Source organism: Dendropsophus ebraccatus, chromosome 5 (assembly GCF_027789765.1).
Source record: "Dendropsophus ebraccatus isolate aDenEbr1 chromosome 5, aDenEbr1.pat, whole genome shotgun sequence".
Classification (NCBI taxonomy): Eukaryota; Metazoa; Chordata; class Amphibia; order Anura; family Hylidae; genus Dendropsophus; species Dendropsophus ebraccatus.
This window is the reverse complement of record NC_091458.1, coordinates 161,876,496-161,899,435: the sequence shown is the minus strand read 5'-3', so window position 1 is coordinate 161,899,435 and position 22,940 is coordinate 161,876,496. Positions and strand designations below refer to the sequence as shown.

Here is a 22,940-nt window from a genome sequence, read left to right as displayed (position 1 = left end):
TATGGGAGTCTCCCTAATTTTTGCAGGTCTAATTTCTACGGAGAAAAAAAATTGTCTGTAAATCTGTAAAACACGGATGAGCGATCATTTAACCCCTTCCCTTCTATCCCCTTCCCCTTCATTGCTGATCCACAAAAAATCCGGATAATGAAAGTGTTAGGAAGGAAGCAACTTACTGTCAGCGGGTGTGATAGCAGCAAGTGATGGAGGGAGGAGAACGTCCCCCAAATATCCAGGGAACTTTCCTCATAGAAGTACAGAAGGGGTGCGGAGACCTGAGCCCCCGGCCGCCATCACTTCCCCCCCCTCCCCAGTGACGGACGTGTATGAGGGATGATGAATCAGCTTTGTGGCTTCTTGTGTAACCCTGACTGCTCCTGGCTGATGGTTTGTTCATTGTGGAGGCAGGATAAGAGAGGGAGATGATCTCGCCCGCTCAGCCTTCTCTCTTTCTTTGGTGGATGATGCCGGAATGAGTCACCCGTTTCCTGGTAGAGTCGTCCCCGGGGGCCGGACGCATTATTCACTCTCCCCTATTGTTCAGTCCACCATTATAAAGACTGGGGGTGTATATATATCTTAGCTGCTCTCCTCTTACCTATTGAATGTTTCTCCCTCTATAATTACACGTCTATAGGTAGCGAGAAAATCCCCGACATGAGGCCACTGGGAAGGAAGCGGCCCCCGAGGACATATAGATATATAACATTATAATAAGGAGCTAAAAAGTGGAAAAAGCCTCATCACTAAGCTGGGGGCGGGGTGGGGGGGAAAAAAATACCATGGCCTCCGCTCCCCAGCTCCGCGGCCTCCGCTCCCCAGCTCCACGGCCTCCGCTCCCCAGCTCCGCGGCCTCCGCTCCGCAGCCTCCGCTCCCCAGCTCCGCGGCCTCCGCTCCCCAGCTCCGCGGCCTCCGCTCCGTGGCCTCCGCTCCCCAGCTCCGCGGCCTCCGCTCCGTGGCCTCCGCTCCCCAGCTCCGCGGCCTCCGCTCCCCAGCTCCGCGGCCTCCGCTCCGTGGCCTCCGCTCCCCAGCTCCGCGGCCTCCGCTCCGTGGCCTCCGCTCCCCAGCTCCGCGGCCTCCGCTCCCCAGCTCCGCGGCCTCCGCTCCGTGGCCTCCGCTCCCCAGCTCGGCGGCCTCCTGATTTTCCCGCCCTGGTTTATGAGGGGATCTGTAGTTTTTAGCCAGGTTGGCGTTTGTCCTGTACTTTTATAACTATAAGACATCAGCGAGACGCGGGGGGTGGAGTGTGGTCACACAAAATGTATGTAAATACGGCGAGCGATAAACCGTTATTCCTGGCCTTACTACATGTCCTGCAATCGTTGCTGGTCGTTCGCTGATGTGTTGCAGATCGGTTCATGTAAATAGTCGTTCGCAGATTCACCCATGAACGATTCCTGAACTATGTTAAAGCGATGTATTGGTGCTATACTGATGGGTGTATAAATGTACTGGTACTAGAATAACTTGTAATATAGATATTATACTGGTGATATCATGTTATATTATAGATATTATACTGGTGATATCATGTTATATTATAGATATCATACTGGTAACTTGTGATATTATAGATATTATACTGGTGGTATCGTGTGATATTATAGATATTATACTGGTGGTAACGTGTGATATTATAGATATTATACTGGTGGTAACGTGTGATATTATAGATATTATACTGGTGATAACGTGTGATATTATAGATATTATACTGGTGATAACGTGTGATATTATAGATATTATACTGGTGGTAACGTGTGATATTATAGATATTATACTGGTGGTAACGTGTGATATTATAGATATTATACTGGTGGTAACGTGTGATATTATAGATATTATACTGGTGGTAACGTGTGATATTATAGATATTATACTGGTGGTAACGTGTGATATTATAGATATTATACTGGTGATAACGTGTGATATTATAGATATTATACTGGTGGTAACGTGTGATATTATAGATATTATACTGGTGGTAACGTGTGATATTATAGATATTATACTGGTGATATCATGTTATATTATAGATATCATACTGGTAACTTGTGATATTATAGATATTATACTGGTGATAACGTGTAATATTATAGATATTATACTGGTGATAACGTGTAATATTATAGATATTATACTGGTGATAACGTGTAATATTATAGATATTATACTGGTGATAACGTGTAATATTATAGATATTATACTGGTGATAACGTGTAATATTATAGATATTATACTGGTGGTAATGTGTGATATAATACTGGTGGTAACTTGTAATATTAGATATTATACTGGTGATAACGTGTAATATTATAGATATTATTATACTGGTGGTAATGTGTGATATTATAGATATTATACTGGTGGTAACATGTAATATTATAGATATACTGGTGGTATCGTGGGATATTATAGATATTATACTGGTGATAACGTGTGATATTATAGATATTATACTGGTGGTAATGTGTGATATTATAGATATTATACTGGTGGTAACGTGTGATATTATAGATATTATACTGGTGGTAACGTGTGATATTATAGATATTATACTGGTGGTAACGTGTAATATTATAGATATTATACTGGTGGTAACGTGTGATATTATAGATATTATACTGGTGGTAACGTGATATTATACTGGTGATAACGTGTAATATAGATATACTGGTGATAACGTGTGATATTATAGATATACTGGTGGCATCGTGTGATATTACAGATATTATGCTGGTGGTAACATGTAATTTTATTGATGATATACTGGTGGTAACGTGATATTATACTGGTCATAACGTGTGATATTATAGATATTATACTGGTGATAACGTGTAATATTATAGATATTATACTGGTGGTAACGTGTGATATAATAGATATTATACTGGTGGTATCGTGTGATATTATAGATATTATACTGGTGATAACGTGTGATATAGATATTATACTGGTGGTAACGTGTGATATACTGGTGGTATCGTGTTATATTATAGATATTATACTGGTGGTATCGTGTGATATTATAGATATTATACTGGTGATAACGTGTGATATAGATATTATACTGGTGGTAACGTGTGATATACTGGTGGTAACGTGTGATGATATAGATATTATACTGGTGGTATCGTGTGATATTATAGATATTGTACTGGTGGTAACGTGTGATATTATAGATATTATACTGGTGGTATTGTGTGATATTATAGATATACTGGTGATATTGTGTGATATTATAGATATTATACTGGTGGTAACATGTAATATTATAGATATTATACTGGTGATAACGTGTGATATAATAGATATTATACTGGAGGTAACGTGTGATATTATAGATATTATACTGGTGGTAACGTGTGATATTATAGATATTATACTGGTGGTATTGTGTGATATTATAGATATTATACTGGTGATAACGTGTGATATAGATATTATACTGGTGGTAACGTGTGATATTATAGATATTATACTGGTGGTAACGTGTGATGATATAGATATTATACTGGTGGTATCGTGTGATATTATAGATATTGTACTGGTGGTAACGTGTGATATTATAGATATTATACTGGTGGTATTGTGTGATATTATACTGGTGGTAACATGTGATATTATAGATATACTGGTGATATTGTGTGATATTATAGATATTATCTCTAAAGCAGAATGCGGTCGGCACCACTGACGCTGTGATAGCAGGAGGATATGCAGTGACACAGAAATTCCAACGGGGTGCTCCGTACAACAGAAGAATGTGTAATGTAAACAGTGAAGACAGAGGTCCGGGCACTCACCGATCTTCAGGAATCTTTATTCAGGCACAGTATACATCAGGGAAGGGAGGACAGGTGAAAGTGCGGGCGTACGCTACCCCAGGACAGCTGTTTCCCGGCTGATTGCCGCTTCCTCAAGCTAGGGTGATACCCTAGCTTGAGGAAGCGGCAATCAGCCGGGAAACAGCTGTCCTGGGGTAGCGTACGCCCGCACTTTCACCTGTCCTCCCTTCCCTGATGTATACTGTGCCTGAATAAAGATTCCTGAAGATCGGTGAGTGCCCGGACCTCTGTCTTCACTGTTTACATTATAGATATTATACTGGTGGTAACATGTAATAGTATAGATATTATACTGGTGGTAACGTGTAATATTATAGATATTATACTGGAGGTAAAGTGTGATGATATAGATATTATCTATAATATCACACAATACCACCAGTATAATATCTATATCATCACACGTTACCACCAGTATAATATCTATAATATTACACGTTACCACCAGTATAATATCTATAATATTACATGTTACCACCAGTATAATATCTATAATATCACACAATATCACCAGTATAATATCTATATCATCACACTTTACCTCCAGTATAATATCTATAATATTACACGTTACCACCAGTATAATATCTATAATATTACACGTTATCACCAGTATAATAATATCTATAATATCACACGATGCCACCAGTATAATATCTATAATACACGTTACCACCAGTATAATATCTATAATATCACACGTTATCACCAGTATAATATCTATAATATTACATGTTACCACCAGTATAATATCTATAATATCACACGTTACCACCAGTATAATATCTATAATATCACACGTTACCACCAGTATAATATCTATAATATCACACGTTACCACCAGTATAATATCTATAATATCACACGTTATCACCAGTATAATATCTATAATATCACACGTTACCACCAGTATAATATCTATAATATCACACGTTACCACCAGTATAATATCTATAATATCACACGTTACCACCAGTATAATATCTATAATATCACACGTTATTACCAGTATAATATCTATAATATTACATGTTACCACCAGTATAATATCTATATCACACGTTATCACCAGTATAATATCTATAATATCACACGTTACCACCAGTATAATATCTATAATATCACACGTTACCACCAGTATAATATCTATAATATTACATGTTACCACCAGTATAATATCTATAATGTCACACGATACCACCAGTATATCTATAATATCACACGTTATCACCAGTATAATATCTATAATATTACACGTTACCACCAGTATAATATCTATATTACATGTTACCACCAGTATAATATCTATAATATCACACGATACCACCAGTATAATATCTATAATATCACACGTTATCACCAGTATAATATCTATAATATCACACAATACCACCAGTATATTATACTGGTGGTAATGTGTGATATTATAGATATTATACTGGTGGAAACGTGTGATATTATACTGGTGGTAACGTGTGATATTATAGATATTATACTGGTGGTAACATGTAATATTATAGATATTATACTGGTGGTATTGTGTGATAATATAGATATTATACTGGTGGTATCGTGTGACATTATAGATATTATACTGGTGGTAACATGTAATATTATAGATATTATACTGGTGGTATTGTGTGATAATATAGATATTATACTGGTGGTAACGTGTGATATTATAGATATTATACTGGTGATAACGTGTGATATTATAGATATTATACTGGTGATAACGTGTGATATTATAGATATTATACTGGTGGTATCGTGTGATATTATAGATATTATACTGGTGGTAACATGTAATATAGATATTATACTGGTGGTAACGTGTGATATTATAGATATTATACTGGTGGTATCGTGTGATATTATAGATATTATACTGGTGATAACGTGTGATATTATAGATATTATACTGGTGGTATCGTGTGATATTATAGATATTATACTGGTGGTAACATGTAATATAGATATTATACTGGTGGTAACGTGTGATATTATAGATATTATACTGGTGGTAACGTGTGATATTATAGATATTATACTGGTGGTAACGTGTGATATTATACTGGTGGTATCGTGTGATATTATAGATATTATACTGGTGGTAACGTGTGATATTATAGATATTATACTGGTGGTAACGTGTGATATTATAGATATTATACTGGTGGTAACGTGTGATATTATACTGGTGGTATCGTGTGATATTATAGATATTATACTGGTGGTATCGTGTGATATTATAGATATTATACTGGTGATATCGTGTGATATTATAGATATTATACTGGTGATTATTTAGGTGTAATGTTACTCTCCAGCTTTGGGTGTGACAGCCGTCTTCTCTGTTGTGTTACGCTTGTTCTGTGTGTGTGAATGATGTATTGGTGATAGATCTACAACGTCCAGGGACGTCTCCGCAGCTCCTGCTGACTCTTACAGCTTCATCTTCCTCCACTAATAGAACACGAGGAGTTTACACAAGTTTGGCTTCTACACAAGGAACAAGGAATCCACATGACGGACAGCCGTATAGCAGTAATACAGCGCAGCAGTCAGTGTCGGGGCAGACAGGCCGCCAGTCATCAGTGATCAGTCATTGCTGATTCCATGGATAAATCACTGTGGAATTTGTAGCAGATCCCACAGCCGTCTGACCGCAGGCTCCACTGCTCCCCGGTCAGGGGGGGTCCGGGGGGGTCGGGGATGCTTCCCAGGTGAATCATGGGGGGAGACGCGACCTGTTCTTTGTCTATCACACTTGTTTAGAGAAAGCCGGACTTGGTCTATGACGTCACCTATTACCAATGTACAATATCATCAAACATGGAAGACTGTCAGCAGGTAGGGACCCCCCCGCTCCATCTAGTCGGCCCTGTCTAGTATTTGCCTTCTTATTATCTTAGGAGATATATACTACATATACAAGGCAGGTAGAGACCCCCCCGCCCCAGCGGGCTTCATGTAGTCTTCCCTCTTCCCTGTGTGTGTGTGTGTATATATGTGTATATGTGTGTGTGTGTGTGTATGTATATATATGTATATGTGTGTGTGTGTGTGTGTGTGTATATATATGTATATGTGTGTGTGTATGTATATACACGTATGTATAATATACATACATACACCAGGCAGGTAACATTCTGTTATTGTGGAGCCACCTACCACATCTCCGGCGATTTCGCTCTGGCTTCTGGGTATTATTTATATATAAACTATAGTATTTGTGATAATTTTACTCTGACGTCCACGCGGCACTACGTCTCATCTGCTTGAAGGTCTTGACTGTACGTGACTGTAAGGCGGGTTATCTGACTATTCACAATGGCCGCCTTGTGTTTGGTTTTTACTAGGATCCATGACGTGACATTTATATGGGCGCTGTCACTTTAAGAAACTATGGTCATAGAGACTTGACAAATATTTGGAAATAGCAGTTTTTTATGTTTTTTTTTTTTTTTTTTTCGGCCGCTCCCCGTGCAGGTTATATCACACGCTAATGTTATTGCTGTTACATAGTCACAGTACCAAAGATGTCTACCTTTTTTGTTTGTTTTTTTTGTCTGTTTTATATTACTTTTTTACATTTTTTATTTTACTGTTTCACGAGGAATCTCTGGTTTGTACTGCAAATTGTGTCCATTATACACTGACAGGCATAGCCGATCAGCCGGCCTTAGTAGCCAGCACACTGGGGCAGCACTTAGGCCTCTGCTGCGACTACTATCGGCACTCTGTTATCTCTGCACACAGGTCCAATGGGAACAGAGGGAGAGTGTGACTGCAGCATCTAAAGGGCTCACTGACTGCAGCATCTAAAGGGCTCACTGACTGCAGCATCTAAAGGGCTCACTGACTGCAGCATCTAAAGGGCTAACAATCAGGATTGGAGCTGGTGAGATGTGACGGGAGCCTGGCAGTATGTGACAGTCAGTTCCCTCTGCAGATAATCCTGCGGTGCTCGGACCATCCATTTGCAGTAAGGGGCAGCTAGAATGGAAGTCCATGTATGTCCCTATGCAGGAACGCAGTAATATCTGTTGCTTTGTGGGGGAGGGGGAAGTCTTTTTCCAGAATTTCGTTATTTAAAACGTTTTTTTAATATAGTTTAAAAAAATATTTGCAGAAATGTAACACCCAAAGGTTATGCTGTAAGGTCCATGGGGGGCAGTCCTTCCCCGCTGGGGTCTCACATATGTCTCCAGGCAGATGCGTCAGAGGTCGCCACAAGCGTCAGTAACGTCAATGTACAGTGTAAATCTACTAGACATTTCCCTTCTTAGGTCAGCCGGGACTTCTCCTCCTCCTCCTCTTCACAAGCCGCCCTCCTCCTCTTCACAAGCTGCCCTCCTCCTCATCCTCCTCACAAGCTGCCCTCCTCCTCTTCACAAGCCCTCCTCCTCCTCTTCACAAGCCCTCCTCCTCCTCTTCACAAGCCCTCCTCCTCCTCTTCACAAGCCCTCCTCCTCCTCTTCACAAGCCCTCCTCCTCTTCACATGCCGCCCTCCTCCTCCTCACAAGCTGCCCTCCTCTTCACAAGCCGGCCTCCTCCTCCTCTTCACAAACCGCCCTCCTCCTCCTCCTCTTCACAAGCCGGCCTCCTCCTCCTCCTCCTCTTCACAAGCCGGCCTCCTCCTCCTCCTCCTCTTCACAAGCCGGCCTCCTCCTCCTCCTCCTCTTCACAAGCCGGCCTCCTCCTCCTCCTCCTCTTCACAAGCCGGCCTCCTCCTCCTCCTCCTCTTCACAAGCCGGCCTCCTCCTCCTCCTCCTCTTCACAAGCCGGCCTCCTCCTCCTCCTCCTCTTCACAAGCCGGCCTCCTCCTCCTCCTCCTCTTCACAAGCCGGCCTCCTCCTCCTCCTCCTCTTCACAAGCCGGCCTCCTCCTCCTCCTCTTCACAAGCCGGCCTCCTCCTCCTCCTCCTCTTCACAAGCCGGCCTCCTCCTCCTCCTCCTCTTCACAAGCCGGCCTCCTCCTCCTCCTCTTCACAAGCCGGCCTCCTCCTCCTCCTCTTCACAAGCCGGCCTCCTCCTCCTCCTCTTCACAAGCCGGCCTCCTCCTCCTCCTCTTCACAAGCCGGCCTCCTCTTCACAAGCCGCCCTCCTCCTCCTCTTCACAAGCCGCCCTCCTCCTCCTTCTCTTCACAAGCCGCTCTCCTCCTCCTCTTCACAAGCCGCCCTCCTCCTTCTCCTCTTCACAAGCCGCCCTCCTCCACCTCCTCCTCCTCCTCCTCTTCACAAGCCGCCCTCCTCCTCCTCTTCACAAGCCGCCCTCCTCCTCCTTCTCTTCACAAGCCGCTCTCCTCCTCCTCTTCACAAGCCGCCCTCCTCCTCCTCTTCACAAGCCGCCCTCCTCCTTCTCCTCTTCACAAGCCGCCCTCCTCCACCTCCTCCTCCTCCTCCTCCTCTTCACAAGCCGCCCTCCTCCTCCTCTTCACAAGCCGCCCTCCTCCTCCTTCTCTTCACAAGCCGCTCTCCTCCTCCTCTTCACAAGCCGCCCTCCTCCTCCTCTTCACAAGCCGCCCTCCTCCTTCTCCTCTTCACAAGCCGCCCTCCTCCTCCTCCTCCTCCTCCTCCTCCTCCTCCTCCTCCTCCTCTTCACAAGCCGCCCTCCTCCACCTCCTCCTCCTCCTCCTCTTCACAAGCCGCACTCCTCCACCTCCTCCTCCTCCTCTTCACAAGCCGCCCTCCTCCTCCTCTTCACAAGCCGCCCTCCTCCACCTCCTCCTCCTCCTCCTCCTCCTCTTCACAAGCCGCCCTCCTCCTCCTCTTCACAAGCCGCCCTCCTCCTACTCTTCACAAGCCGCCCTCCTCCTCCTCCTCCTCCTCCTCTTCACAAGCCGCCCTCCTCCACCTCCTCCTCCTCCTCTTCACAAGCCGCCCTCCTCTACCTCCTCCTCCTCCTCTTCACAAGCCGCCCTCCTCCACCTCCTCCTCCTCCTCCTCTTCACAAGCCGCCCTCCTCCTCCTACTCTTCACAAGCCGCCCTCCTCCACCTCCTCCTCCTCCTCCTCCTCTTCACAAGCCGCCCTCCTCCTCCTCTTCACAAGCCGCCCTCCTCCTCCTCTTCACAAGCCGCCCTCCTCCTCCTCCTCCTACTCTTCACAAGCCGCCCTCCTCCACCTCCTCCTCCTCTTCACAAGCCGCCCTCCTCCTCCTCTTCACAAGCCGCCCTCCTCCTCCTCTTCACAAGCCGCCCTCCTCCTCCTCTTCACAAGCCGCCCTCCTCCTCCTCCTCACAAGCCGCCCTCCTCCTCCTCATACATAGTTCAGGACTGAACAAGCTGGCACTATACAGGGGAATAATGTACGGTATAGTGCCATAGATGGCACATAGGGGAGCAGGGTTATTAGTCCACAGGGTTTGCGAGTTTCTATGGAAGCAAAAAGGAGATGAGGGAAGGAGAGGCGATCAGTCCTGGGTTAGCCATGAATTGCTGATAGTACTGATGTTTTAAGAGCATGAGGAGGAGGACACGCTGCTGCTAAGGAAGGAAGAAAGAAAGGGAGATTCCATTCAGGTGGCAGCACTGTGTAGAGTGTAGACCCCATAAGCAGTTGTGGTCCTCACAGTAAACCGCTGCTGATAATGTGGAAGGAAGGAAGAAAGGGAGATTCCATTCAGGAGGCAGCACTGTGCACATATAACACCAGTATTTACCATTAAGAGGGAAGCCTTGATTTACCTTTCAGGCACAGTGTAGACCCCCGTATAGCACTAACTAAGCCGTGGGCAGCAGCTTATAGGAAAGTGAGGCCCCCTAGTGGCCAAGACCTTAGGAGTATTATCTGGTACCCTAAGTAATGCTAGTATGTTAGAAAGCACATAGGCTATAGTCATCATGACAACTGCTTTATGGCCTTGGCTTCATATGTCAGAGACCTCCACATTGAATTACAGAGCTTTGGGGCAGCTGTTCTGTAGTCTGTTCTTCATGGAGACCCTTAGTGCAGATTGTATACTGTCGCCTGGTGTTTCAGATTCTGTCAGACCCGGTATGGTATTGGTCTATCATCTATGTATCTGCGGTGATGCTGTTAGGCCGCATCCACCAAGGACCATGCTTTCAGCTTCTATGCTTCCTGATCCCACTATAGATGACAGCAGTAACCCTATTGGCCAAGTAGACACCACCAGCGTCAGCTGTGAAGTACAGTGTCTACTACTGCCCGCTATTGTTGCTTCCACCTTGCTGCCCTATAGAGGCCGCCTACTCCGACATTTGGGCCTGTGTAGACCTGATCTATTACAAACCAATGTGGATGCGTTAGGACCCCCAATAGTCTGCTGTGTAGATGTTTGGCGGTATAATTCAGTGCAAGGCTTATACAAATCCTGTAATATTCTGGGTGAGCACCATTGTATCCGTCCTGGAGGATGGGGTGTTGGCGTTCCTGCCGTATACGGATGTATTCATCTCACTCTATATAATACGTCCACGCTGGGGCTGACTTTATTTGGCCAAGGAGTTTTCTATACAGAGTTTAGTTTATGGAGGTGAGGACCCTGGAGGCGGGGGGGGGGGGGCTCGGGGGAGAAAGGGGGGGAGCGGCAGGGAGATGGGGCTGCGGCTTATACAAATATGAACTTTTAGCAGAAGCAGATGTCCAGAGCGTATTACCCCGACCCTGCCAAAACCATAGGATAGAGTCCCAGTGACTTCATTCTGGCCAGCTGGTGTGAGTTGTGATGAAGCCGTCACATGATGCATCGGTCGGGGGGGGGGGGGGGGGGGGGGGTAGTCTGAGGACCCTCTATGTGTTCACCACAAAGGGACTTGTTGTCCTGTTACAGTAAGAGCGGTGGTTTCCGTCACTTTGTTTTCCTTGTTCTCTGTGAGTGACCATCGTAGGGGGAAGGACGCGGCTTGTGAGCCAATCAGCCGCTTCTGTTCTCATCCCTTATTTTGCACTGTAAGTCTTCTGGTCTCATGACTTGCTGTTTTTATACTCTGTTTTTTTTGGCTGTAGCTCAGCTGGAATAATAGACAGTATGACCTATTACTGGAAGTAGTGTCGGCTGATTATAATGTGCTTATTACATCTCCAGGAGAACCGACCCTTCCTTCAGGAGAGCCGGACCTCTATACTTCTAACACTTATAATAGATACCTTGTATGACCTGGTTCTTGTGTCACCTGTGATAATGCTGCTGGACATTTGATTGGGTCAAAGAAAGTCGGTAAGAGGCCAGTGCTCTCACTGTACTTGTTACCGAGTTCTGTCCTATAGATTAGAGAGCATTCATGTAATCCCGAAGTGCTGGCGGCTGTAGCGGAAGGCGACCCCGGCCATGTACCCAGCTGCCTGTAGCGGAAGGCGACCCCGGCCATGTACCCAGCTGCCTGTAGCGGAAGGCGACCCCGGCCATGTACCCAGCTGCCTGTAGCGGAAGGCGACCCCGGCCATGTACCCAGCTGCCTGTAGCGGAAGGTGACCCCGGCCATGTACCCAGCTGCCTGTAGCGGGAGGCGACCCCGGCCATGTACCCAGCTGCCTGTAGCGGAAGGCGACCCCGGCCATGTACCCAGCTGCCTGTAGCGGAAGGCGACCCCGGCCATGTACCCAGCTGCCTGTAGCGGAAGGCGACCCCGGCCATGTACCCAGCTGCCTGTAGCGGAAGGCGACCCCGGCCATGTACCCAGCTGCCTGTAGCGGAAGGCGACCCCGGCCATGTACCCAGCTGCCTGTAGCGGAAGGCGACCCCGGCCATGTACCCAGCTGCCTGTAGCGGAAGGCGACCCCGGCCATGTACCCAGCTGCCTGTAGCGGAAGGCGACCCCGGCCATGTACCCAGCTGCCTGTAGCGGAAGGTGACCCCGGCCATGTACCCAGCTGCCTGTAGCGGGAGGCGACCCCGGCCATGTACCCAGCTGCCTGTAGCGGAAGGCGACCCCGGCCATGTACCCAGCTGCCTGTAGCGGGAGGCGACCCCGGCCATGTACCCAGCTGCCTGTAGCGGGAGGCGACCCCAGCCATGTACCCAGCTGCCTGTAGCGGAAGGCGACCCCGGCCATGTACCCAGGTGCGCGGGGTCTTCCCAGGCGGGCAGAGGAATCCCAGGTGAGCGGGGTCTTCGCAGGTGCGCAGGGTTTTCCCAGGTGCGCAGAGGATTCCCAGGTGCGCAGAGGATTCCCAGGTGCGCAGAGTCTTCGCAGGCATGCATTAGATCTGATCTGTACACACATTTATAGTATGGGGATGAACTTGAGTGGTTCTCTTACTTGGGTTCATTGACCCCTATAATGAGCACATCGGGTGGATTGTTCTGAATACTCCGTACACTGTGGGCTTTTTTATAGGGTCAATGAACTGAAATGTGTATTTGCCAAATGGAGAAGTCTGTTCGGAGCTGTTACACACCGGATCCACCCTGACTCCTCTGTCTAGCAGGAGGAGAACGATTCTTGTTTGGTGGATAAATAATAAAGCATTGTAGCTGGAGGGGCTGGGGGGGTCGCTGCCTCACTGGTTTATTCAGGACCCTATATTATGTCCACAGCCATCGCCCACAATCCTCAAGAAATTCACCCATAGAACATCTGCAATCCGTATCTGCAAAATATAGGCGGGTGGTAGCATATTGTGCGGACGTAACATCTATAATGTTCCCATAATTGTGGATCCCATAGACATCTACTGGCTCATTGTTCCGCATTGTTCCGCAGTTCCTGTCGCACTTTTTGGCACGGATTGCTGGTCCGTAATACTACAGATAATGTAAATGGTCCAATAGAAATCAATGGGCCCTAAATGTGTCCGTAATTGTTAATCTGCAGTTATACATATATATATATATATGGCCTGAATGTGAATTTCTTGTAACCAGACATGTCCACTGTCCTTACATACATATACACTCAGCGGCCACTGTATTAGGTACACCATGCTAGTAACGGGTTGGACCCCCTTTTGCCTTCAGAACTGCCCCAATTCTTGGTGGCATAGATAAAACAAGGTGCTGGAAGCTTCCTCAGAGATTTTGGTCCATAGTGACATGATGACATCACACAGTTGCCGCAGATTTGTCGGCTGCACATCCATGATGCCAATCTCCCGTTCCACCACATCCCAAAGATGCTCTATTGGATTGAGATCTGGTGACTGTGGAGGCCATTGGAGTACAGTGACCTCATTGTCATGTTCAAGAAACCAGTCTGAGATGATTCTAGCTTTATGACATGGCGCATTATCCTGCTGAAAGTCGCCATCAGATGTTGGGTCCATTGTGGTCATAAAGGGATGGACATGGTCAGCAACAATACTCAGGTAGGCTGTGGCGTTGCAACCATGCTCAATTGGTACCAAGGGGCCCAAAGAGTGCCAAGAAAATATTCCCCACACCATGACACCACCACCACCAGCCTGAACCGCTGATACAAGGCAGGATGGATCCATGCTTTCATGTTGTTGACGCCAAATTCTGACCCTACCATCCGAATGTCGCAGCAGAAATCGAGACTCATCAGACCAGGCAACGTTTTTCCAATCTTCTACTGTCCAATTTCGATGAGCTTGTACAAATTGTAGCCTCAGTTTCCTGTTCTTAGCTGAGCGGAGTGGCCCCCGGTGTGGTCTTCTGCTGCTGTAGCCCATCTGCCTCAGAGTTGGCCGTACTGTGCGTTCCGAGATGCTCTTCGGCCTACCTTGGTTGTAACGGTTGGCTATTTGAGTCACTGTTGCCTTTCTATCAGCTGGAACCAGTCTGCCCATTCTCCTCTGACCTCTGGCATCAACAAGGCATTTCCGCCCACAGAACGGCCGCTCACTGGATGGTTTTTCTTTTTCGGACCATTCTCTGTAAACCCTAGAGATGGTTGTGCGTGAAAATCCCAGTAGATCAGCAGTTTCTGAAATACTCAGACCAGCCCTTCTGGCACCAACAACCATGCCACGTTCAAAGGCCTCACATCACCTTTCTTCCCCATACTGATGCTCGGTTTGAACTGCAGGAGATTGTCTTGACCATGTCTACATGCCTAAATGCACCGAGTTGCCGCCATGTGATTGGCTGATTAGAAATTAAGTGGTAACGTGCAGTTGGACAGGTGTACCTAATAAAGTGGCCAGTGAGTGTATATATATTATATGTAATGTATGCAGCCTCCACGTGCCTGTATGACCTCCCTACAAGGCCCGGGCATGCTCCTGATGAGGTGGCCGATGGTCTCCTGAGGGATCTCCTCCCAGACCTGGACTAAATCAGCAAGATGGAGGAGACATGATGTCCCCGATGTGCTCAATGGGATTCAGGGGAACGGGCGGCCAGTCCTTAGCGTCACTGCCTCCATCTTGTAGGAAGAACTGCTGCCACACTCCAGCCACATGAGGTCTAGCATTGTCCTGCATTAGGAGGAACCCCAACTGCACCAGCATGTGGTCTCACAAGGGCTCTGAGGGTCCCGCTACCTAATGGTGGTCCTATTTTGCAGTGAATGAGGGAGGGGGGGACCTGGGGAAACTCTCTCTGAATGCAGATAATGGCAGATTTGCCTAATAAACCCAATTACAAAGTTTCTTAAAATCGCCTGGACTATTGATTTCTGCAAAAAAAATAAAATAAAAATAATAATACGACAGTGACTCTTTAAGGTTAAAAATAGATGAAGTCGTCTTTTTAAACAGGCGAGTTTTCCCAAATGATAGAGACTGATACTTAACAGAAGTGTCCCCCTTTACTATCAGTAGTGTCCCCCTTTACTATCAGTAGTGCCCCCCTTTACTATCAGTAGTTTCACCCTTTATTATCAGTAGTATCCCCCTTTATTATTAGTAGTGTCACCCTTTATTATCAGTAGTGTCTCCCTTTACTATCAGTAGTGTCTCCCTTTACTATCAGTAGTGTCTCCCTTTACTATCAGTAGTGTCCCCCTTTACCATCAGTAGTGTCCCCCTTTATCATCAGTAGTGTCTCCCTTTACTATCAGTAGTGTCTCCCTTTACTATCAGTAGTGTCCCCCTTTACCATCAGTAGTGTCCCCCTTTACCATTACTCGTGTCCCCCTTTATCATCAGTAGTGTCCCCCTTTACTATCAGTAGTTTCACCCTTTATTATCAGTGGTGTCCCCCTTTATTATTAGTAGTGTCACCCTTTATTATCAGTAGTGTCCCCCTTTACCATTACTCGTGTCCCCCTTTACTATCAGTAGTTTCACCCTTTATTATCAGTGGTGTCCCCCTTATTAGTAGTGTCACCCTTTATTATCAGTAGTGTCCCCCTTTACTATCAGTAGTGTCCCCCTTTATCATTACTTGTGTCCCCCTTTACCATTACTCGTGCCCCCCTTTACCATCAGTAGTGCCCCCCTTTATCATTACTCGTTTCCCTCTTTACCATCAGTAGTGTCCCCCTTTATTATCAGTAGTGTCCCCCTTTACCATTACTCGTGTCCCCCTTTATCATCCTGTTTCTGTGACATCTATTAAAGTGCCTCTCTTGTAGATGGTTTGTATGATATTTTGATATTTTGATATTAATGTTCTTAGAGTCTGATATCTATAGACACCTTGTAAAAAATCTTAAAGAGAACCCGTCCCTGCTGTAATGCTTCCCTGACCAGGAGCCGTATGGAGCAGAGAGAGGTCCGAATAAGCGAGCAATCATCTGCTAGATCAGCAGTTACTTTTATAGCCTATTACACGCGGCAAGGGCTGTGTATATATATCAGTCACATCTAGGAGGGGTATATACATATATATCACAGTGGTCCCTTGGTGTAATTTGGATTAAGAGCGTTTTGGTTTAAAACCTCAGTTTTGCAAAATAGTGATTGCTTTGGTGTAAGAGCTCTCTGTACTGGGTGGGAGGGGGAGTGGGGGAGGGGCGGGGTCAACAGCCCTGTACTCTGACCCAGGAAGTCTCCCTCACCTTCCAAATCATAGCAGATCCACTTCAGGCTGGGGCTTACATCAGGGGACAGGACTGTGGGGGTAATCTCTCCATAGCTGTAACCCCTCGCTCCCCGGACAGAGAGTGCTGCATGTATGCGCCTACATCTGCCCTGCTCATTCCTACCTGCTCCCTGCAGTCTCTGTCAGTCCTGATTGGTCCATGCTGAACACACGCCCCTTCCCCATCGCTGTCATGTGACCACACAGACCTCTGACAGAAGCCCTGCTTCTCTAGTCTAGCCTGTTGTACTACACTGCTGCATTATGGGGATCTGCAGCTCCATCCTGTATCTACAAGCTGCTGCTGCTTTGTTAGCATGTGGTGTATAATGTATAGTAACTGTATAACCCTGATTGCTATACTGTACAGTAACTTATATATCACATATCCAGCTGCTGCTGTGTTATCAGGGTTATACAGTTACTATACATTATACACCACATGCTGCTATACTGTACAGTAACTTATATATCACATATCCAGCTGCTGTGTTATCAGGGTTATACAGTTACTATACATTATACACCACATGCTGCTATACTGTACAGTAACTTATATATCACATATCCAGCTGCTGTGTTATCAGGGTTATACAGTTACTATACATTATACACCACATGCTTCTATACTGTACAGTAACTTATATATCACATATCCAGCTGCTGTGTTATCAGGGTTATACAGTTACTATACATTATATACCACATGCTGCTATACTGTACAGTAACTTATAATATCACATATCCAGCTGCTGCTGTGTTATCAGGGTTATACAGTTACTATACATTATACACCACATGCTGCTATACTGTACAGTAACTTATATATCACATATCCAGCTGCTGCTGTGTTATCAGGGTTATACAGTTACTATACATTATATACCACATGCTGCTATACTGTACAGTAACTTATATATCACATATCCAGCTGCTGTGTTATCAGGGTTATACAGTTACTATACATTATACACCACATGCTGCTATACTGTACAGTAACTTATATATCACATATCCAGCTGCTGTGTTATCAGGGTTATACAGTTACTATACATTATACACCACATGCTGCTATACTGTACAGTAACTTATATATCACATATCCAGCTGCTGTGTTATCAGGGTTATACAGTTACTATACATTATATACCACATGCTGATTGCTATACTGTACAGTAACTTACATATCACATATCCAGCTGCTGCTGTGTTATCAGGGTTATACAGTTACTATACATTATATACCACATGCTGATTGCTATACTGTACAGTAACTTATATATCACATATCCAGCTGCTGCTGTGTTATCAGGGTTATACAGTTACTATACATTATATACCACATGCTGCTATACTGTACAGTAACTTATATATCACATATCCAGCTGCTGTGTTATCAGGGTTATACAGTTACTATACATTATACACCACATGCTGCTATACTGTACAGTAACTTATATATCACATATCCAGCTGCTGTGTTATCAGGGTTATGCAGTTACTATTCATTATATACCACATGCTGCTGTACTGTACAGTAACTTATATATCACATATCCAGCTGCTGTGTTATCAGGGTTATACAGTTACTATACATTATATACCACATGCTGCTATACTGTACAGTAATATGTTGGATATGTTTATTATTTACTTTCATCTGCCAACGACTGTACTGACACATGATGGTGTTTAAGGAGCTTTGGAGATGCCACGTGATGGTGTGTAGGGAGCGGTGGAGATGCCACGTGATGGTGTGTAGGGAGCAGTGGAGATGACACGTGATGGTGTGTAGGGAGCGGTGGAGATGACAGGTGATGGTGTGTAGGGAGCGGTGGAGATGACAGGTGATGGTGTGTAGGGAGCGGTGGAGATGACAGGTGATGGTGTGTAGGGAGCGTTGGAGATGACAGGTGATGGTGTGTAGGGAGCGTTGGAGATGACAGGTGATGGTGTGTAGGGAGCGGTGGAGATGACACGTGATGGTGTGTAGGGAGCGGTGGAGATGACAGGTGATGGTGTGTAGGGAGCGTTGGAGATGACAGGTGATGGTGTGTAGGGAGCGTTGGAGATGACAGGTGATGGTGTGTAGGGAGCGGTGGAGATGACACGTGATGGTGTGTAGGGAGCGTTGTAGATGACAGGTGATGGTGTGTAGGGAGCGGTGGAGATGACAGGTGATGGTGTGTAGGGAGCGTTGCATAGCAGCAGCCAGATGTTGGATTGTTGCCGCCATTCCCAGACTTTCCCGCTTTGCCCGTACATCAGCAATGTGTAGCGGTCGCCATTGATGTGATGGAGGCCAGAAGAGTCCTGTTACTTCTCTGGAATAGTGACGCAGACTGACTGGTTCTGTACAGAAGCTTCTAGTAACAGATTTATAGCGACTGCTCCGCGTGTTTATTTCCTTCTCTCTTCTGGTCCTTTCACACGGAGCGATTATCGTTCATATCTGTGCGATATCGATTATTTCCTCGTGTGACTACAGAGAAAGATAACGCGACCATCCACAAATCCTTATCCTGGTCTTCCAGCAAGTTCTCAGATCATCTCACTTTGGCGAGATGTTTATGTGTGTGCGTGTGTATATACATATATAATATGGCGGTGAGTGACCTGGCGTCTCCATGAGGAGGGCAGTGGTGGAAGACTTTGCTATTGTCATGTGCAGCATTATCCTAAATCTAAAAATGTTATTCAGGGTGCGCAGATCTGAACGTGCAGATTATGCTGCAGATCCTGTACATGTGAACGCGCCCTTATTCTGCAAGGGGAACATTGTAAACTAAAAGATGACCCAATGTGAACCTTGCTGGACCTTCACCGCGTCCTAACTGCTTCTGCTCGCTGCTCGCTCCCAGGTATCCTTACGGCTTCTGCTCGCTCCCCGCTGTCCTTACGGCTTCTGCTCGCTCCCCGCTGTTCTTGCGGCTTCTGCTCGCTCCCCGGTATCCTTACGGCTTCTGCTCGCTCCCCGCTGTCCTTACGGCTTCTGCTCGCTCCCCGCTGTCCTTGCGGCTTCTGCTCGCTCCCCGCTGTCCTTGCGGCTTCTGCTCGCTTCCCGGTATCCTTACGGCTTCTGCTCGCTTCCCGGTATCCTTACGGCTTCTGGCTTCTACTCTCTCCCCACTGTCCTTCTGGCTTCTGCCCGCTCCCCGCTGTCCTTACGGCTTCTGCTCACTCCCCGGTATCCTTGCGGTTTCTGCTCTCTCCCCACTGTCCTTACGGCTTTTGCCCGCTCCCCGGTATCCTTACGGCTTTTGCCCGCTCCCCGGTATCCTTACGGCTTTTGCCCGCTCCCCGGTATCCTTACGGCTTTTGCCCGCTCCCCGGTATCCTTACGGCTTTTGCCCGCTCCCCGGTATCCTTACGGCTTTTGCCCGCTCCCTGGTATCCTTACGGCTTCTGCTCGCTCCCCGCTGTCCTTACGGCTTCTGCCCGCTCCCCGGTATCCTTACTGCTTCTGCTCGCTCCCCGGTATCCTTTAAGGCTTCTGCCCGCTCCCCGCTGTCCTTATGGCTTCTGCCCGCTCCCCGCTGTCCTTATGGCTTCTGCCCGCTCCCCGGTATCCTTACTGCTTCTGCCCGCTCCCCGGTATCCTTACTGCTTCTGCTCGCTCCCCGGTATCCTTTAAGGCTTCTGCCCGCTCCCCGCTGTCCTTATGGCTTCTGCCCGCTCCCCGCTGTCCTTATGGCTTCTGCCCGCTCCCCGCTGTCCTTATGGCTTCTGCCCGCTCCCCGCTGTCCTTATGGCTTCTGCCCGCTCCCCGCAGCCGCTTCCAGTGTAGTTAAATTTGTGCTTTAATATTTGTTATCTTGTTTTCTGTTTCCAGGGTCCGCACATCGCCTCTGTCACACTCGCTGCTTATGAATGTAATTCTGTGAATTTTCCGGAACCTCCGTATCCAGATGAAATAATCTGTCCGGATGAAGGAGTAGAGGGCAGCATTTCCTTATGGAGCATCATCTCTAAAGTGCGACTGGAAGCCTGCATGTGGGTAAGTATCAGAAAAATGAAAATTTAACATTGGTCTTAATGTTAGTGAAACCGTCAGCCGTCCTGACATACAGGGCTGCTGTACATAGTTATATACTCCCCGTACATAGCTATATACTCCCCGTACATAGGTATATACTCCCCGTACATGGGTATATACTCCCCTTACATAGTTATATACTGCCCGTACATAGTTATATACTGCCCGTACATAGTTATATACTCCCCGTACATAGCTATATACTCCCCATGCATAGCTATATACTCCCCGTGCATAGTTAGTTATATGTTCCCTCCTCACTGAACCATTAGACTCTTCCGTCATTCCTCTAGTTGCAGTATGTGGATCGTAGTTTGAGTATTTTTTCAGTTTTTCTCTCTTGTATCTGCAGGGTGCCGGCACTGCTATCGGGGAGCTGCCTCCATACTTTATGGCCAGGGCGGCCCGTCTGTCAGGGGCAGAACCTGATGATGAGGAGTACGAGGAGTTTGAGGAGATGTTGGAGCACGCCCAGACAGCACAGGTGGGAATGGCTATCCTCTATCCCGAACCTTCCCATAGCATGTCACTAAATGCTGTGACGAACAGCTCAGGCAAGATGGCTGCCCCCGTAACAATGTACAGAAAGGGAAATAAAAAAATATTAGTCAGAAAATAAAAAAACAGATTAGAATAAAAGAACAAGTTTTAGTATCCAACTCCAATCAGTAACAGAAGAACTAGGCGATACCTTCCCTTTATATATGTATATATGGGAAGTCTTTAGTGTCTTATATATATGGTAAGTCTTTAGTGTCTTATATATGTATATATGGGAAGTCTTTAGTGTCTTATATATGTATATATGGGAAGTCTTTAGTGTCTTATATATGTATATATGGGAAGTCTTTAGTGTCTTATATATGTATATATGGGAAGTCTTTAGTGTCTTATATATGTATATATGGGAAGTCTTTAGTTTAGTGTCTTATGTATGTACAGTGGGGAAAAAAAGTATTTAGTCAGTGACCAATAGTGCAAGTTCCACCACTTACAAAGATGAGAGGCGTCTGTAATTGACACCATATTAGACCTCAACTTTGTGAGACAAAATGAGAAAACAAATACAGAAAATCACATTGTCTGATTTTGTAAGAATTTATTTGCAAATTATGGTGGAAAATAAGTATTTGGTCAGTAAAAAAATTTCCTCTCAATCCTTTGTTCTATCTCCTTTGTTGGCAATGACAGAGGTCAGACGTTTTCTGTAAGTTCTCACAAGGTTGGCACACACTGTTGTTGGTCTGTTGGCCCATTCCTCCATGCAGATCTCCCCTAGAGCAGTGATCTTTTGGGGCTGTCGCTTTGCAACACGGACTTTCACCTCCCTCCAAAGGTTTTCTATAGGGTTGAGATCTGGAGACTGGCTCGGCCACTCCAGGACCTAGAAATGCTTCTTACCAAGCCGCTCCTTGGTTGCCCTGGCGGTGCGCTTTGGATCATTGTCAGCCACGTTTCATCTTCAATGCCCTTGCTGATGGAAGGAGGTTTGCACTCAGTATCTCCCGATACATGGCCCCATTCATTCTTTCATGTACCCGGATCAGTCGTCCTGGCCCCTTTGCAGAGAACCAGCCCCAAAGCCTGATGTCCCCCCCCCCCCCCCCCCCCCCCCCCCCCCCCCCCCCCCATGCTTTACAGTAGCTATGATGTTTGATTGGATACAACTCAGTATTCTTTTTCCTCCAAACACGACAAGTTGTGTTTCTACCAAACAGTTCCACTTTGGTTTCATCAGACCATAGGACATTCTCCCAATACTCTTCTGGATCATCCAAATGTTCTCCAGCAAACTTCAGACGGACCGGGACATGTACTGGCTTAAGCAGTGGGACCCGTCTGGCACTGCAGGATCTGAGTCCCTGGCACTGGCGTAGTGTCTTACTGATGGTAGGCTTTGTTACATTGGTCCCAGCTCTCTGCAGTTCATTCACTAGGTCCCCCCGCGTGGTTCTGTGATTTTTTTTTTTCACCGTTCTTGTGATCATTTTGACCCCACGGGGTGAGATTTTGCGTGGAGCCCCAGATGGAGGGAGATTATCAGTGGTCTTGTATGTCTTCCATTTTCTAATTATTGCCCCCACAGTTGATTTCTTCACTCCAAGCTGGTTGCCTATTGCAGATTCAGTCTTCCCAGCCTGGTGCAGGGCTACAATT

General features: G+C 46.2%; 1 protein-coding gene across 1 annotated transcript in view; it reads left to right on the top strand.

Annotated features, from left to right (window-relative positions):
- Positions 1-22,940, top strand: part of VMP1 (vacuole membrane protein 1) — a 106,090-nt gene that overhangs the window by 36,309 nt on the left and 46,841 nt on the right. The window contains exons 7-8 of the mRNA XM_069971800.1: positions 20,580-20,744; positions 21,136-21,267. Of these exons, the coding sequence (XP_069827901.1) occupies positions 20,580-20,744; positions 21,136-21,267 (297 nt within the window). The remainder of the gene's footprint in view (positions 1-20,579; positions 20,745-21,135; positions 21,268-22,940) is intronic.